This window comes from Melopsittacus undulatus, chromosome 2 (genome assembly GCF_012275295.1).
Source record: "Melopsittacus undulatus isolate bMelUnd1 chromosome 2, bMelUnd1.mat.Z, whole genome shotgun sequence".
Lineage (NCBI taxonomy): Eukaryota > Metazoa > Chordata > Aves > Psittaciformes > Psittaculidae > Melopsittacus > Melopsittacus undulatus.
In genome coordinates this window covers 73,095,110-73,115,143 of record NC_047528.1, presented here as the reverse complement: position 1 = coordinate 73,115,143, position 20,034 = coordinate 73,095,110, and the positions used below count along the sequence as shown (strand labels likewise).

The following is a 20,034-nucleotide window of genomic DNA, read 5'->3' as shown; positions in this document are numbered from 1 at the left end:
ATATTCTATGAAAATCCTTAAACTGTACAGTACGATTTAGTATATAGGATTCATGGCAACATTTCATGTGGAGGAATAAGACTATTTTAAGCATACTTAAATGTCAAACAGAAGCTTTTGAAAAATGCAGTGAATTGATACAAATCTATGTTGCCATTTGTTCGATTTATAAAAAAAAGAAAATGATACAGACTGGAAAGCACAGCTAGCTTATCAGGCTCTCTGGTTTGGGCTGGACAGTAGATGAATCACTATTCTGTCAGTGCATACTGACAGGCTCATCACCCAGAGATTCACCAATGCCGACAGTTACCATTTATGAAAGAAAAGATCTTCAGCTGAGAGTTTTCAAGCTTCATGAGGAAACTGCAATTCCAATCCTTAAATAAAGATGACAAATACTCAGTTTTTACAAAAGCTCAGAATACCAAGGCCAAGTTGTGATCAGACAAAATTAATCCAGTCACATGAACTTACAACTAAATAGAAATAGCTTAAGTTTTCTTCTTCCTTGCAGTGACTCCATAAATACACACTTAAATAAAATAAACAGGAATCTTTCAAGGCAACATAACTTCAATTGAAATTACTGGTCTCCTAAGTTTTCCAGAGCTACCCTGTAGCTACTTTTTTCCTCTGTAAACCAGCAGGATATATTCTCTTAGCACTGAGAATACCACTTCTCCCTAAATATATGAAATCTAAAATGTGACACAAATTAGAAGGCTGCTCTCTGAGAATACACAGAAATGTTCTTGCCATTAAACAGAAACTGCAGCAAATCAGGAAAGGTATGTCTAGCCACTGATGGAAATCTTTGGCAAGACCAAGATGTTTTCCTCATCAGTGGGGATGCCCAATATAACATTACAGTTCACGACCTTCATGTTAATAGCTTATGTTTGCAAATGCATTAGCCACATTTATTTCCCACAGGCCTTTCCTTCTGAAACTACAAAGCAACCAGAAACTGTGCCTTGATATATCTCCCACGCTCAAGGAGTCATAAAGCTGACTCCAGCCAGGTTATGACAGAGCAACAGTACATCAGTGTGACACAGACTCCCTTAGGAAGTTTTCCTTGTGAGAATTACAAGCACAAAACTGATACAGCCAGAGAGATAACCACAAGTTGCTGCTATTGTATTCTTGTGTAATTACCACTAGTGCTACTGCACACCTCTCAGATCTCCACCCCCAAGCAAATCATGCGATTGTCTTAAAGCGTGGCACACAAATGCCACAGCCATGTGCTGATCATTTCCAACAGGAAAGCACAAGTTTTCACCTTCAAGAAATTATGTATTTGTAGAATTTCACTAACTTTGCTAATGTATTCTTCAGGCAGCTTCCAGCATGTTGTTGGTCTGGTAGACAAGCAGATTCCTCTCAAAGGGGAATCTGAAAGGAGAGCAGAACTAAAGTTTTCTTGTCACCAGTGGCAGCGGTACAGCTAAGACTCAAACTGAAGACATTTACATTTCCAACTTCAAAACTTGCTAAGGGAACAAAGCACTTCAAGCACTTCTTGTTTAATTTTCAATGTGAAGCCTACAGACTACAGAGCATATCGCTTAAACCAAGCCAAAGTGGACAATCTTATGCTTTAATCCTTCTGTGGCTTTTTATGATCCACATAAAAAATGGAAGGGCTATCCATAAAAGTGGAAGGGCTACATACTGCTCTGCTAAACAGAAGTAAATTTCACATCACCAGAGAACATGTGGTGTGTTCACACACTTTCTAGCTAAACCACCATCTTTCAGAACTTCCTGCCTTATGCTATATGGTTAACTTGTGTGCTTGGTATTCCTTGGGAAAACAGGGAGCCACCACTAGGAGATATAGTCACTAGTTGCAAAATGCTGTAAGTCATTGCACAAGGGTTGAAATCCATAATCAAGTCTGACATACCACTACCATCTTCAATGCAGCTCTCAAAGGTGGATCAACAACTGCAGACTAATGAGTGTTATGTCACAGATGCTTCCACACATTTCTGGCCATTTTATGAAAGTGGTTACTCTGTCCATCAATATTGAGAAGTAGTGGGCTCTAGAGGTATTTTCCACTCAGAATATATACTGCTGGCAGAACAGACAGACAATATTTGTCATTAAGTGCTCATGAACCAGAAGAACTAGATCTAGTTTAAAAAAAACCCAAGATGGTCTGTTGGTTCTGTACAATCCCCTAACCAGCATTTGCTCATCTTACCTTTAAGCAATACCCAGTATGTTACTGCATTGATATAGTCCAATTCGAATACTTCTTTCTACTGCTATGTCACCACTTGCAGTATCTTACTTGAACTGTCTGTCAACATGCTCCAAGGAATGAGATGAAACTGCTCTACAGATAAAAAAAATGCTGGTGGCAATTCAACCTGTACAAGCTCATTCTTACACACACTGTTGTTTTGTTTTCCGTATGCAATGCTATTTCAATTTTTTTCCAAGGAACACAAGCAGATAAATCTATAACAATGGCACAGGAAAAATCCTGATTTTTCAGACAGACAAAGGGAGATTTTGTTTGGCTCAACATCCAGCAAAAAAAGCCCCCAAAAACCAACCAAACAAGTCAGCATCTTATTATCTATTTTTCAAAGGGAATGTATCATTCTTATTACATACCTAACTTTTCAGGATCTGGAAATAATCTGAATTCAAAACCAGAAATAAAATGTGTGACATATATGAACAAGTGTATGTGCACCAACAGAATTCCACAAAACTACAGGCCTCCATTTAGGTGGAGAGTATCTTAGAAGAAAGAATAATTGAGATTTGCTATGCAATAAATTGAGATTTAGTACTAAAGAACTTTTACCATGTTCCTAACTAGTGCACGTCATCTTTTGTTTTTGTTAAAAACAGGTTACAATTCAGATGTATTTAGACATCCTTAGGGACAGTGCTCCAAACTAAGAGAAGGAATGAAAACCACTGTGCAAGTAAAGACAAAACTAAGGAACCTAAATTAAGGAAATAAATCAATTTTGATTTCAACCCTAAATATTTTAAGGGGCTTACTTTCACTGCTGGATGGGCCCCCTGAATAGAGAATGAGCAGATTTAATGATTTTCTACCCCTCAGAGAAAAAACTACAAAGAACGCTTTACCTCCAAACACTAACATGACACTAAACATAAAGCTATGAATTACTGACAAGAGTAGGAAATAATACAAGAGATAGAAACGTTAGAGATATGACATTAAGTAGAATGATTTAACAATAACTTATATCTAAATAATCTCCATGACTTAAAAAAAAAACAAACTACTGAATAAATTGTCCTTTAAAAGGAGAAATCAGTGATAAAATATAAGGACTGACTGAAGAAATTCCAACACTACCCACTCTATTCTCAAAAGTCATCTGGAGTTTAACTGATAAAGGATAATACTATACTATTTCAGAGTAACACCTGATCTCATATCTTATATAAACAAACTTATGATCATGGAAAAACAGGGATTCAAAGCTGTGTTTAACTACCAACAAAGCCACATATTTTCATTTGAGTATCCTGCAAACACAATGCAATACAAAACAAACTCCATTTCTTCCTGTACTTAACCTGAATGATATCAGTCTAAAGTTTCACTGTTCAGTTCCTCTGGGACTAATTAACAGCTTTACAGACCACAGATCCTACAATTTGCTAGCATTTACTCTGCCATCATGTAACTCAAAAGCTTTTTGGTTTGGAAACCCTATGTCCATTTCTGTTTCTTTGGTAAGTAAATACCTGTGAATGGCCAAAATACTAAAAAGGTCTATCAGTTCACAATCTGACTTTATTTCTGATCTGCTTTCCTCCAGGTACATTGATACTGAGCCAAATAACCTGTTTTACATTAAGCAAGTATCTTTCAAAAAAAGAAACACAAATCCAGAACACCAGAAAGCAACAGAAAACATTAAGCAATGTCTTGGAATTTTACTCTTAAGGTTAGAAACAACTGCTGTTATTTCAAACATGGCAAGTCTTCATGCTTGTTAAAACTAAATACCTATTGGATTTTGGCCTGTACTTCAATTTCCTCAAGTAAAATACATTTTGTCACCTTTTATGTATGTCACTTCCCAGCACTTTACTGAATTTTCAACACCTTCTTAATAAACTGGAAGCCAGCTTAAATTGTTGTGCATCAGATTAAAACCCCACCTATACACAGTGACTACACCTTTGTCTTTAACACCCAAGACCCCACACTCTCCCTTTTTTGTAATGCCACTGCATCTTAAACTCCACATGGTTGGTTGCCTATCCAAAATCTTAAGACTCTTGTCTTCCGAGAGAGACCCCATCCCCTGTGCACAACTGCATTACAATGAGAAGTGCTTCCACAGGGATACAGCTTACAGTTTTTAACTCGAGTCCTTTGAGATTGACATCTAGCATTCAGTAACTAAAATTAAATCTTTAAGTTCGTAAGCTTTAATTATAGATCTTGAAACTCTAGAAGAAACTGGAATCCATCACCAGCATTTTGGTCAGCTAAGGAAATGGATCTGTGAATGTAAATCAGATAAGAACAAAATGCATTTGAAACTGTCAGTTCTTTTTTTGGGGGGAGGTCTTAAAAAAACCACAAAACAATCACAACCAACACCCCCCCTCCCCCCCCCAAAAAAATCCAACAATCAGAAAAACAACCAAAAATAAGACTGGAATGTGCTGAAGGTCATAAGGTGCTCCTGGCTTTCCTTCCAAAATTACAAGCTTTGAATAATACGCGACCAAGAATGGAAAATTCCTTTTCCATCACTGTATATTAAATCTAGCTCTGCTTTTTAGAATGTATTAGCTACTACATCATTCTCCTTATGCCTCAATTCACAGCTAATCAGAAAGGGAAATAACTCTCAGAATATCACAGAAAGAAGACACATTCTTCTGATGCTTTGCTACAACTCAGTGATCACCCAGACAACTATCATCAACCACCATAAAATATCCACTAACCCTGCTACACACTCTTCAAAAACTAATGCTGAATGAGACATCTTAGCTGCATGAGTCACACAGGCAGAGACAAAACGATGTGCTCTGTTCCACACCACTATTCACAGGATACTTTTTCAGGTCACAGTCTGTAATGCGTACTCTAGCTTTGAATTCAAAAAGCAGAATGGTTACCTTCAAATACAACTACAAAATACATAAAAATCACTGTTCTACAAGCTCCCAGTTTCCCCTTCATTGTATCATAAATTTCAATATAAACAAGTGCAGACATCTTTTTGTTGCTCTCATTTCCATATTATACCTTTCTAATAAAGTAGTGCCTAAGCCATGGTTGGACAACAATCAGCTTATGTCCTCATCTTCCTCTAAGATCCATTTCGGTAATTAATCACAGGTAGTATCAGCCACTTCACTACTCAAAGTTGACTGATGTTTCCCCATCATAAGACAGATTTTCTTTCAGGGGTTGATGAATTTGTCACACTTCAATTACTTCAGCAGAAACTTTCAACTGTGCATACCAGCCTTCAATTTTCGTAAATTTAAAGTGAGATGGTCCATCCAGTTTCAAGAAACAAATGAAGAAATAAAAGGAAGAAATTAATACCTATGTTGAAAAGCAAAACCGTAACTTGAAACACTCTAATGATACACTCTTCAGTAAAAGGAGTAATCTGACAGCATCCAGGATGCACATTTGGTTGTCTACATACATATATGCCTTCTATTGCTTGAGTTAAACACCTTTGAAAGCATCCAGCTATTAGAAGTCTCTATCAACTACAAGTTCTGTGTGGAAATTCTCCATCCTAAACATTTTGTAGACTTGAGGCTAAGCAAAGAGGTGCCAAGGAAAATGGAAGGAGGCCATATAAGCAAAACTGCAAGTAATAAAAAAAAGGCAAAACAAGATTTGGAGCTAGGGATAGAAACAGTAGACTAAGAGAAACTGGTAAAGAAACATTTCTGTCTGTTGAATTGAATCTGGAACCACTCAGATGAGGAAAATGATAATGGATAAAGACTTGTAGGTAAAAAAGAGGTAAAATTGAATCAGGTTAAAGAAAATCCAGAACAGGCTGAGACCAAGTACTGGGAAGAAAAGGCAACTAAAATACACTCTCTCCAGAGCCTGGAGACCAAGTTCTCAAATCCAAACATAGCTCTGGCAGTAGCAAACCTAAACATGGTGGGCAAGGTACCCCAATCACCTCCTAGTGTTGATCCCCACAAGAAACAACCACCTATTGTTGCTCCTGATAGTTTAAGATGACACATTTCCTTTGTCTTCTCAAAAAAAAAAACAACAAAACAAACATGAAACCTATTACAAAAATAATATAAAATTTGCAGAGCAAATAACTCTGTAGAATGATTTAAGACTTCTGTAATTCAAAGTTATATATACAACCCTAGTCCATACTCCTTGTAACAATACATGATAATATGCCAAATTGTATGGCCAAATAATATGCCTTCTCCTTCCTTTCATGGATTTACTGCAAATGAGTTACTGTCCACTGCCTAAAGTTTGACTGGAGGGCTACTTTTCAGGACATGAGCTGCCAACTGTGTTTTAGAAGGTGGAAGCCAGTCTTGTTATTAACAGAGTCAAACACATCCATGAAGAATCTTCCTTTAGACATTTTGTAACAGTCTAGATCTAAATGCAGCTTTCCAGTGACCAAGAAGTTGTTTAATCAGAACTGGAACCGTTACAAAAAAAAGTTAGAAATATAGAAGAAAGCTTTTCAGTCCAAAGTTCAAACTCATTTTAAAAGAGTAGTAATCCCTAGCAATGTTATTAGAAAGTATACAACTGATTTTTTATTTCACATCAAAACAAGCTGCACAGAAAAGTCTTCACAGAAACTTCCCCAAAGACTACTCGAAGAAAAGAAAACCTGGCCATAACAAACTGCGGCCAGCATCAATCAAATATCCCAGAAAATTCCAAACCTTTAGAAAAAGAGGTAGCCACAACAGATGAAGACCTAGTTGTGAGATGGCATGACTTAACTGGTGTTGATTTAGTGAACATGCTCTCTTAGATACTCAAATATGAAGTATTTATTTTGTACCAAAAACAATAAATCAAGATAACTGTTTTCTTTTTAGTCTGATCTTAATAAGTTATGTCCATTTTGTCCTCAAAGGAGGGATGGATGCATTTTTTTGAAATCACAAGATGAAGAAACAGTATAAGTCTGGATTCAAACTGTTCATTAATGAAAATTCAGAAGTCATAAATGCTGATCTCCTATTTTCTAAGATGACCTCCATACTTCAAATTAATTCTCACTGAAAGTCAGGTGGACTACAGCCTGTAATTCACCGTGGGATGTGTGACTGTATTAACATGATGTTGCCACTCCCTGCTGCTCATTTCCACTCCCTCTAATCAGCTAATTAAATTGCTCATGCAACATTTCCCCAGTCAGCTTTCAGCAAAATAAACTAGATTGCTGCAAACCAGCATCTGCAGCACCAGATTCAGGATACAGAGTCTTATGCTAGCCCAATACCCTTAGGTTGAAACATGGGCTGAATGTACCAATCATTGATACAATACATTGCAGCAAACAGTAGCCTCTGATTATTGCTGGGGATGTACAGATGAAAGTGAATTTTTAAGCCTGTCTGCAATTATATGGAAACATATACATGCTGCCTTCATTCTGCTGAAACTTGTGTTCTATGTTATCACCTTATACAATGATGAACTGTTAAGTTCATCATTCTTCAAGCCACTGACAGTGTCTATCTTTGAAGGAGCTGCAAGAATGTCATAGTCATCAGAAATTGAAGGAAATTCAACTAGTCAGCACCGATGTGTGCTTTGGCTACAAAAAAATATTTCCTTATGAAGCTTTATTGCTAACAAATGTTCCAAATCTCACAGATTCAAACATCTGCTTGACCTTTCATATAAGAAGCCCACATTACGACAGCATCCCTACCCAGGTGCTGACAGCTTTTCTCACTGCATTCATCTGTTCTACTTTCCTGAGGCACTAAGAGAAACTGTGCATTTTAGGTAGGGGGGGTTAATTTTCTAATTAAATTACAAGTTTACACTAATTGTACACTAATGTACACTTTGGTACATAATTTATGATAAACACTGGAGACAATGGAAAACAGTGCTTTGTGCTTGTGTAAAAAAGAGTTTGCTCTAAAGAGAATGACACAACTATTTGTACTCGCAGGGTTTCCATATATTTTTGAGTTCTGGGTTTTACTAGAAAGACCATAAAGTTTATAATGTTTCAGCACTTCCATGTCAGGTTTGTTTCATAAGAAACAGGCATCTGTGAAGTAGGGAAATATTCTTAGTCCTATTGAACAGCAGACACTGAAGCAAAGATGCCATACAACTCAGTGCAACAAGAGACTTGTGGCAAAAGAGGAAATTAATAAATCTCCTAATTTTCAATTCACCAACATTTCCAGTTCCTTCCTTCTCACAGGATTCTGTGTTGAAGCTTTGCAAACTTCAACTCAACACTGATTTCATGGAACCAAACTACCAAAGTGCCACATGCCTCTCCCCTCTCATGTTTTAACCACCTCCACTTCTGACGTAACAGGTCACAGCTACAATATTTTTTAAGATGACAATTCCCTTAATCAGCCAGAAGAAATTCAGTTAAGCAACAGAAGACTTGCCTTACACTCCTCCCTAAAATCAGATTGTGCAATCACAGAAACTCTTCAGGTCTCCAAGGTACCAGGAAAGGCACAGCCCTCCTCCCTGCTTGTGATAGCAATCTCCCCCAGCAGTCAGGAAAAACATCAAGCTCCCAGAAGGTAAAGACTGCAGAAAAAAAAGTTATTTTGCTAACAGATCACTGTAGCTTATGTTCTATAAGCAGGGGAGCAAATTGTTGGGGTTTCTTTTTTACAAAACAGGGGAAAGGAAAAAGAATAGGAAGTACAAACTTTCTTGCACATACTAAGAATACATAGTTTAAAAGGAGGAAAAAAAATTACCTTAAAGTTCTGCCCTACCAATTTTTTGGAAACTAGAAAAAACGTTCTGGCATTAGACCTGCATTTCAGAGCATTCAGTATTATGTAACACCTTCCAGCCTCAGAAGACACTGCTTTTTGATTTTACAGAACCCCTTATATTTAGAAATAAAGACATTTCACCAAAATAGTCATGTAAGAAACAAATTACAGATTGCTTACAAAAGCTGATTTTTCAAGGCCAGGTTGGCCAGAGCCTTGGGCAACCTAGTCTAGAGCGAGGCAACCCTGCCCATGGCTGAGGGATCGGAACTAGATAATCTTAAGGTCCTTTCCAAACCAAACTATTCTATGATTTTGAAAGTTTACATTTCTCTAACATCTTGACTTGACAATTCTAAAGATTAGTTATATTTAACAGATCCATAAAGCTTCAAGTGTTCCCTGTTATAATCTTTCCACATATAAACACCAAAAAAAACCACTACCTTATGTCAACACAGTATGTTAGCATCATTCTTTTATTTAAATGGCTGGTAAATGGCACTTGGCTATTCCATAAAAAGAACAACTGCAAACACCTCTAATGAAAATCTAACATTTTCCTTTCTTTTGGATCAACAACGTATGTATTTGTAGAGGAAAGAAAGCAATTTACAATACTGTAATGACATCATTATCCCAAATCAAATACTTACCAAGAGTTGAAGATTATATCAGATATCGGCCAGCTAGCCACCCACAAACTCATTTTTGCATCTAATTTGTTTAAGAAAATTAACACAGTGATGACTAACCGATACTGTGTAGGAAGCATTTCAGTTCCTCTACCATGAAATCATGTTTCTATGATACTATCCTAAAGTATTATAGAATTATACTTTAAAAAAAAATAGAGCTTCCAAATAAAGTATTGTTACCCCCCAACAGTATTTTTATCTAGTATTCATCACAGAGTCACAGATTTATTTCCTAAAGAATGATGAAGAGTTTACGTGTATTTGGGAAACTGGGAGATACTGCTGTCTTTCATAACTTAAGTTGGAAGCAAGTGTACAACAAAGTATGTTTCATATCAAGAGACAGAAAAAAATCCAAAATAATCTGATTTTATAGCTTTGTGGAGGGATTTTGAGAATAATCATCTATTTTACTGAAGAGGAACAGTACTGAAAGTGTAATTTTGAGTACAGTGTAGGTACCTGTATTTTTGAACAAATTTATTGTACTTTCATGGTTCCCAGATCAATTCCTACTTCAGCTACACAGACTTGATGGCAAGTATTCTGAAAGAATGTAATAAAAAGACTGAGAATTAAGAACTTGTTACTCTAAAATTAAAGTGTCTGGCCATTTTAAAAGGTTCTAGATTCTGTTTCAAGTAAGTTTCACTAACACATGGGTCTTTTTCCATTAAAAAGCCCAACTGAGAATGAAGTTCATGCTTTTCCATTTAAAAAAGCTCTGAATTAGTTACATCAGGTTATGCTACAACACCACCAAATTTCACACATCAGCAGGAGCATTATTACAATCTCTGCCAAACTGTTTAGGAATAACTGTTATTAACAGAATACTAAACGCCCTGTTGTAGATGACAAGCGCACAGCTAAGAACTATACTACTGTGAGTACAGATATAGTGTAGATCTCAGAACCATGACTGACAGAGCAGCTAAGAACCTGGAGCAGAGAAAGCATCCAATAAAGCCATCTTCAATCACAGTAAGAAGAGGGGTCTCAACCATGATTCATCTTCCTTCTAAAAGGTCATTCAGCTAGAAGAAAGACCACAAGAACAGATGGAATTGCACTATTACTATCCAAAGGGATACAGCCTCTTGGGCACTACAGCAGAGGTCTGATATACTCCCTATTTCCAACTTTCAGTCACTGAAAGTATTCTTTGTTCTTTGTACCACCCTCGGCCAACAAACCACTCCACATCCTTCAGAAACCTTGTTAATAACTACTACTTAGTTACTAGAAACCTACTTAGTAATTACTAATTCTTTAGAAACTTAGTATTTGAAAAACATGACAACGTATTTCTTAATTTATTTATCAGAGTTGAAGAATGTGAATAAATAAGTAGAAGAATTCAAATATTCCAGAGAATCTAGTACCATGGAAATTAAGAGAGATTTAAAGGGGGTGAAAGCAAGCCTGGCAGCAGAAGGGGAAGTTCCCTTTATATATGGGGTTAGGCAAGAGAAGTATAAGAACATAGGAAGTGAAGCCTTCTCCTCAGTGCCAATGCTACTCTGCCTTTGCCTGAGTAGTTTAATGCTTTCAGTTCATTTTACGGTTTCATCAGGGTTCAGAACTCTGAAATAACCACCTCTTTTCTATCATCACACACTTTACTCCATCTGTTTCTACTTTAGCAGCCAACCCAAGAATTGTGTACCTGACAAAAGCTATTTAGTTTCTCAAAGCAACAATTTGCTGCATTTCCAACATTTATCAGTCAGCTCTGTCTCAGGGAGTTCAGCACTCCACAATGGCCCTCAGGTACACACAAAGGTCACTAAAAAGATGCCCCAATAACTTGTTACATTGCAGAAGCCATTCTTGTAACTTCATGACCTGACCTGTGCTTACCAAGAATGCCATGAATTAATTAGAGACTGTATAGTAATACTGTATTAATTCACAAGGAGAAGGAAGTTCTCTAACTTCACACTGTCCTCCTTGGTAGCTTACAATTCTCCCCCAATTAGCTCAAATAATCAAACAGAAAAGTGACATTCTTGTGATGTTCAGAAAGAAAGCACAAACAGAGAAGAAATTTCCAACAGTTTTAGGTATAGTCAAACATGTTGCAAATAAACAATCTTGATCGAGTATATTTCATCTTACTACAGATACCTACATAGGCACCTAAGTAGGTGTTGAGGAACCATGGGTTTCCTCAGCTTCTCATAGAGTTGATGGCAAATGGTAGGCACCTTCAGAGAGCAATTCAGAGTACTCAAGTCATGTCTAATTAAAACACTCCAAATCACTTTCCAAAAACATCTATTAACATCTAGCTTAAGTCTGTGTGAACACTACCAAAATTCTGCTGCTTGGCAAAGTTTGTATGAAGGATACAAACACATTCTACAAGTGCATCCAAAACAGGTTACAGTCAAGATTTTGTAGATGTTTTCTATCACTGAATGAATGCACTTAAACAAAAAGCATTCAGTTATCCACTCCATAAACCTTACATTCCATCTTGCTTGTATAACACTGTATCTGTGAAGTTAAAAGTAGGCAAAAAATTTGCACTCCTTAAAATTCACCACCAGAGTGGCAATAATATTCTTGGTGGGGGAGAGGATGGGAATAGCACCTTTAAGAAACTGAAAATACTGTTTTAATTTGAATTAGAAAGCTTCCAAATTTGTTTATCATCTCAAAGATAAGCAAAAATACAAGAAAATGAACACACAACCACCAAAAAAACCCAAACTCACAAAACCCCAAACCCAGAAGGACATTCCTTAAGTTTTAAACAGATACTTTAGTATTTCTCTTTATACATATATAAAAAAAACCAACAAAAATCAAACTAAATTTCAATTAACATTATACCAAGTAGGCTAAAAATAAACACAACAGAAAGCAAACCTGCATATATGAAACAGGTGAAATCTCAACGCAACAGTGCCAATTTTCACTTTACCTCTCAGGGAAATGGTTCACACACTATATCTCTTAAATGTACAGCAAGTAAAAAAATTCTGCTTAATGGCTGGGAATCATTTCAAACTTCTCTAATAAAGTGACCCACAAAACTAGACACATATTAGGTATTCTCTGTATAGATTACAAGTGCATAGGCTTTCCTCAAGGAGAAAAAGCTGACGTGATGTAATATTGGCTTGATTACTACCACACAATTGTTTTCTCTAATCTATTCATGACCAGGTTTCATTTCCCATTTACCTTGCTCTTTCCACACTCTCATACTTTAAATATTCATTAAGTGGGAGAACACACAATGAATAAAGTTTGGCAGGAAAAAAAAATATATACAGTCTAATGTACAGTCTGTTGAGTAAAGCATATGTAGCATATGCACAAACACCACACAAGCCCACAGTTTTTTCCTCTTAAAAGAGAAAAAACAAACCAACAAACAAAAACCAAAAAACACAACAACATAAGCATGATGGATAACTAGGTAATAAATGGTGTTACTGGCAATCTTCTGGCAACAGCAAGCAATAATTAGAGGTCTCTTGCTGGTCTTCTATGCTAATGCCTGTGGTAGCATTCAAAATTCATACTGAAAAGTGGCAACAGACTAACAATGAGAAGTTTAAATTTTCCTTTATATAGACTAAATTAATAAACATTCAAACATGCAATCTCATGGTCTAACTCCTACTGTAGTAACTATTCCCACAACACACATCAATTCCTCTGTCAGACTGCACACATGAATGTTTTTGTTTCCGTTTTGTTTTAAACTAAAATATAATGAAGATTTGACAGTTTTTGCCTCAATAGGTGGAAGGGGGAAATGCAGAGGAGAGAAAAACAAGCAAATTGGAAGCAGACAGTATTTCCCAGAGTCAGAAATTAGGTTGTTGTGAGGAAGTTTCTTAGTTCTGGTTTTAAACACACCATTCTAATAACTCCTCTGGAAGATTTCTGTCCTGAAATGCAGTGTGAAATGCACAAGGAAAACAGCAGTTTCAGGACTGCAAGTGCACACACCCCAATTTCTCAAATCATACTCTCACACTGTTGATTTCTAAGCATGTTAACTCAACTGACTTGAAAATTCTCAAGCCACATGTCTACCAATTCATCCTTTCATTTCAATTCCCTAGACAGTTTGTAGATCACATGTAACAACATCCAATATAGCTTTAAAATGCAATTTCCAGTACTGGTGGCATTTCAACTGTTAATGTTCTTGCCGGGAAAACCAAAAAACACCACAAAACCAAAACAACCCAAAACCAATCTCTCAAACCTCAGACTTCCAAAGCCAAACCATTTACACCATTTACAACCGTTCAGTAGTTCCATTCTGCCAGTAAATTATCACTCATAATAAAGAACTCATTCAACAGCCATTAAAAGTGCTAAAATTGAGAGCATTCCTTCATCATTCAGCTTACCAAAGTAAAAAGCAGTAACTTCTTCTTGCATCAAGGCAAACCAACTCTTTTCTTCCAATAATAGAGACCCTGGATCCAGCAACCACACACAAAGGCAAACACCACTCAAAACCGTTTCTATAGGACTGAAAAAAACCTAACTTCTAACATATTTGACAAAGAAAAAGATAAATAGCTACATGATACTATTTAGTCCTAAAACATTCATTCAAATAATGTAAGCATTTCTTAAAATTTCTCAGCTATCAAATTTACAGCACAAAGGTGTAACTTGGACCAATCTTTCCAAAAGAATAAATCCCTCTTGTAAATTAAGAAGCTGAATAAAGGCTTCAAAGGAAATATAGAATGTGATTTGACACATTCTTTTAAAATTGCTGAGTATGTGTTCAAATGATGGCTTATACTCACTAATTTCAGTTGTTTCTGATGACCAAAAGAATACGGATAGAAAATAAAACCGAATGAATAGTCCTTCTGTACTATCTTTCTAGAACTGAACAAAATTCATCAGCATATGGAGAACTACATTAGAATGCTTTCTCCGACACAGTACAACAGCTTCTAATAACCTGAAACTCAGCTATTTATGCCAATGACTGCATTTATGTTGAAGTGGTCAGTAATTTGCCAAGTTTAAGAATTATTAATGTCTACAAGAATTGCAGCTTACCTCAAACACCTAACTTGAGGGAGGCAACTGGTGTTTATGTTTGAAAATGTTTTCTGATTCATTCATATACAGCTTTTTCCTTTCCCTCTAAATATTGTTGCAGCATAGCAATCCAAATAATTGCTTTTACTTATATGTTTAAGACTCTAAAGGACAAAAAATTACTTAAAACAATCATCACTTCACCTACTACTGAAATAATATTGATACAAACCCACGAAGAAGTCCTGCAGACAAGTACTACAAAAGCATTCCATTATACAATTTCAAAAACTATTATGTGATACAAGTTACAATTCACACCTAACCATAGACATAAGCACATTAGGAAAGCGTAATGGAATAAAGAGAAATAAACAAATCTTTGCAGTCTGTCTGATACTGCTGCTTCTTGAAAGACAGCACCTCCACCTGGGGCACGAATTCAGGACTGATTCAGGAGACAAGAACTCTTATCTACTAAATCAACAACATAACTTCTTGCAACAGTCCCGGTTTCACTTGGAAATCTTGCCGAAATACCTGCCAAGCCCAGCCTTGATTAGCCTGCAATGAGATCATAGCTTGAGGAGGTATGACTGTAAAGCTGATACTAAACAGAAATTTATTTAAATGATACATCAACTTTTCTTGCAATGCATAAACTACAGTGTTTTAATATTTATTGTAATAAGGATAATGTTGGCTGCAGAACAACTTCATAGTCTGAAGGATATTGTTAATAGGGGACGTGAAATGACTTTCCACCCACCACCCCCAACCAACGCTGACTGACACTACAAGTTGGGCATTTCAGATAAGAGTAATTTTGAAGTAAAAGTAATCAAGACAATGCAGCTCCAGGAGATTTTCACAAGATTCACACTTGAGCACCTCGACATTTCATTATTTCCAGTAAGATCTCCCCTCTTGAAAGTTTCTTTAAGAAGAGGTAAAAAAAGCACAAACATCCCAACACAACAACTGAGGCTTGTGCGACTTCTCATTAAAGTTCTTGAAGCTGTCATTTCACCTTCTGTTGAAATACACATGTTGCTATAAAAAGAGAGTCCTTTCAAGATATCAAATTAGGCAAGAACAAGCTGCCTGTAGGCAATTTTTTTGAATGTTATCATACACACATGCAGAGACCAGAAAAAAAATGTAAAGCATTTTTTAAAGGGACATTATAAAAGTCATAGCAAGCAACAACAATGCTAAAATACTTTTTTTCTTAAATATTAGCAACACCATGTGCACGTGGGGGGGCGAGTTTTAGAAGACCAGCTACATTTAAAGATCAAGCAAGCTGTATCACACACCATTTTTCTCTGTACCTACTGCAGCAACAACAAAAAGGATAAGGAAAAAAACTCCAGCAAAATAACAAAAACACCCCAAACCCAAACTAGAAGCATTGCACCTGGCAAGTGAACTCAATATTCTGCTTACTTGGTTCAGGACTGTTTCTCCAAAGAAAAATATTATTGTATACATAGAACAATACTACATTTCTATCTTAAAACAAAATGCTATCATGAATCAGAGAAGCCTTCCCACTCAGAAAGGGCACCAGGCACCAGAAGCAAGCCTGTGGCTGACCTCTCTCCCAGGGCAAAGGGCTTTCCCTACTGACATTAACCATAGAATAGTTTGGGTTGGAAGGGACCTTTAAAGGTTATCTAGCCCAATCCTCCTGCAATGCACAGCAACAGAATTCCAGTGGCTGAGCACATGCTCATCCCCCTGCTAAGGCTGGAAACTTTTTTCTCCTCTTTAACATTGCTTTCCCCTCCCTTATTATTGGTAGTTTGGTAGATCAAAGAATACTCTGTTTTAATTAACTAGATAGCCAGCTAATAAATCCCCAAATAGTGTTTGCAGCTCTTCTTGCCCTAGACTCTCGCTATGATATTAGTAATAAAAATATTCCCTTCCTGTCAGCAAGTGAAATAACCACACAACCAGGGAAACTATCACCACCCACAAGGTATGATACACAAAAAGTGTTGCAAAATGAACATACACTTGCTCACTGTTTTTAAAATTACAGTAATTTCTGGTGCTACTTTTCTGACAGTTATAACAGTTGTGCTACATATGCTAAGGAAAGCAGGACAGACTTCCCGGCATTCACATAAAGGTGTAACTTTCTTCAAAGATTGATCTTGCTTTTGAGACAGGAGACAGGCAGAATTCTAGAAAACCCCCGTAAGCAGCTGCTAGCAGAGACTCCATTCACACCTTGTCACATTCCTCTCCTTAAAAAGCAGCAGTTGGTGTCATCCATCCTCATTTCCCCAGAACCACCCTGGACCAGAGCGAGCCAGCTCACACATAAGCACAGTTTGGATCCACAAACCCAGTTTTCCCAAAAGTATCCTGAAGGATTTGGGCAAGGAAGTCTTCCTGGATCCCTCCCACTGACCAGCCACCAGCCTACTTGAGAAGGGATGGCACACACCACAGAGAGGTGCAGGTGAAGCAGCATCTTCTCATCCATGGCAGTTTGGCAATCCCCCGCATGCACTCAAATTCAGCCAAAAAGAGACAAACTTTGCATCTCCCACTGCAAGGAAGGGCTGTTTCAACCCCCAATATTAAATTATTCATCCCAGTAGCTTTCCACTGCTGTAAGTAGTAGAGAAGAACACAAAACCCAACACCAATGTGAGTGGGTCAAATCAAAAGGAAGGTTTTGCAGCTGGAGAACTGCAACCCTGGGGACACAGACAACACAAACTCCAGGCCCTGGTTTCAAAACTACTTCTGTACACTTGCATCCAATAGCTGCAAATGAAAACACCCCAAAACTTAGACCCAAAGATCCAGGTTGTCAGCACCAATGCATCTGGGTTTCTCTTCCATACAGAAGCACAGTTTCAGGAGTTATCACGGCTATATACGGTTCCACTTAACTATTCCTTCGCAACAAACCTAATTTACAAGGTTCCCATCCCCAGACACTTCATGTACCACAGCCACATCCTCATGACACAAGTCATAGAATCGCAGAATAGTTAGGGTTGGAAAGAACCTTAAGATCATCTACTTCCAACCCCCCTGCCATGGGCAGGGACACCTCACACTAAACCATGGCACCCAAGGCTCTGTCCAACCTGGCCTTGAACACCGCCAGGGATGGAGCATTCACAACTTCCCTGGGCAACCCTTTCCAGTACCTCACCACCCTTACAGTAAAGAACTTCCTCCTTATATCCAGTCTAAACTGCCTCTGTTTAAGTTTTAACCCATTACCCCTTGTCCTGTCACTACAGTCCTTAAATAATACTTCAGCTTGTTACTTAACACCTAGGTAACATTATGAATAAGTATCACTGATCAGTCTTTATATGTAGCACTTCTTTGCCATTTACAGAAAGGTGGAATTATTTGACCTGGCTAGTATAGTTAGTATATGCATAGTATGTAGCTCCTTTCTCCTTTTCCCAAATGCTCCCAGGTTTGACACTATGTAATTCAGAGTTCTGGTAAGAAGCCAACAGGCAGGTAGTGATTTTTCATTATGTACATTATCTGAGAGTGACCGCTGTTTCTTGAAAAGTAGCCAAGAGATCTAGGAAGAAGATGGTTTCAAAAGTCATGACTTGGTAAGTCCATAATGCAGATGTTCCAAGAGTGGGCGAAGGGAACCAACCAGACAACTCACAATGACACAACTAAAAAGTAAGATTTGAAGAATTTCTGCCATGGATTAAATGGGACTTGTTGATCTCTGACACTCTCTGTGCACTTCTAAAATGGGAATAAGCAGAATCCACAGGACATGTAGACAATTGAGCAAAATGTGCTTTGCCAGTGTGGATTTTTCTTTCCCCAATTACATATGTATCTATTTTAAAGTGTTTTCACTGTGCAAAAAGAAAGTTGTCTTAACAGCAAAACTCAACAATTACTGGTTCTTAAGTCAAAACACATCCAGATGAAAAACATTTTGTAGAAAACGTGATGTATGTCTTTAACTCGTGCCGGACACACTGAGATTAAAGCTGTGAGTATGCAAGGGCATAAAAAACAGGTAATGAGGAAAAAAATGCAAGGCAACAAAAAAGTGCCTGTGTACCTACGAGCCTATTCCTCCCCCGTCTTCGGAGCATGTATTCGGCCACTATCCAGAACACCTTTTGTTCAAGGAAGGAGGGGGATACAAAAGGTTATGCTAATTATTGGGAATTTACAAGTGCAGCGGCAGCGGACAAAACTCGGCCTCGGACCCGGGAGTTCTACCTCCATACCCTGGTGCGCCAGGCGCACTGTATGGAGTGAAGGGCCCAGCACCGGGTTACGGGCTGCGCTGGCAACAGTGGGGTCCCCTACAGCGCTCACAACGCCTGCACTAGGTTCTTAGCGGGGAACAAGAGTGACCAGAGGCAACAGGTCGGGGAGGGAGGCTCACTGTGCCCAACAACCTGTTGGCCTCAGACCTGCTCGGCGGCGCCCCGGGCCGGGCGGGGAGTGCGGCAGCACCCTTAGGTTCCGTCTCCCCGGGCTCTAACGGCTGCGCTGGCCCCTCGGCGCGCCGCCGTGAGGTAGCCGGGCCGGCGGCACCTGCACTGGGGCCGGTGGCACGGCGGCAGCCGCCCCCCGCCCCGTGGTGAGACCCGGGCTGCGGGCAGGCAGCGTGGCGGGGCCGGGCCCGCTGCCACCACTGGGCTGTCACCGCCAAAATGGAGCCGGCTGGACCCACCGCCCCGCCCCCCTCCCCCCGGCGCCCCTCACCTTGGTGATGATGAGGGGCTCCCCGTGCTCCCGTCCGCCCTTCAGGGTGAAGCCCCAGGGAGCCCCGCCGCTCAGCTGCACCTCCACCAGCTTGTAGCCCTCCGCTGCCCGTTGCTCCACCATCACCACCACCGGCCCTGGTTCCACCAGCACAGCGCCGAGCCGCGGGTCGCCGCCACCCAGCCGCTCCCGTCCACTCCGCAGCCCCACGTCCTCCATGGAGCACCCGCGCCGCCAGCGGCGCCCGTCGTTGCCGGGGCTCGCCCGCCTCTGCCGGCCGCTTCCCGGTGAGCGTCAGCCGGCGGCAGCCCGCGGAGACACCTACCCGCCCCGCCGCACCGTCCAGCCCAGCCCCATCGGCAGGCAGAGGGCCGCTCCCGCCCCTCTCCTCCTCCTCCTTCTCCGCTGCCCGCGGTATTGTCTCACGCCGAGGCAGTGGCGGCGGGGCAGCTCCAACTTGTGGCAACTTGGCGGTTGGGCAAACGCCGCCGAGCAAACGCGGGACGCCGGGCTGAGGGCAACGAGACGAGGAACCCTCGGATCTCTGCTTCCCTCTCGTTCCGAAGAG

The 20,034-nt window shown here is 39.2% G+C and overlaps 1 protein-coding gene across 3 annotated transcripts in view; it reads right to left on the bottom strand.

Annotated features, from left to right (window-relative positions):
- Positions 1–19,685, bottom strand: part of SHROOM2 (shroom family member 2) — a 127,928-nt gene extending 108,243 nt beyond the window's left edge. For all 3 annotated transcript variants that reach the window (XM_034059938.1, XM_034059939.1, XM_034059940.1), the window contains exon 1: positions 19,467–19,685. In XM_034059938.1, coding sequence (XP_033915829.1) covers positions 19,467–19,685 — 219 coding nt within the window. The remainder of the gene's footprint in view (positions 1–19,466) is intronic.
- Positions 19,686–20,034: the final 349 nt, after the last annotated feature.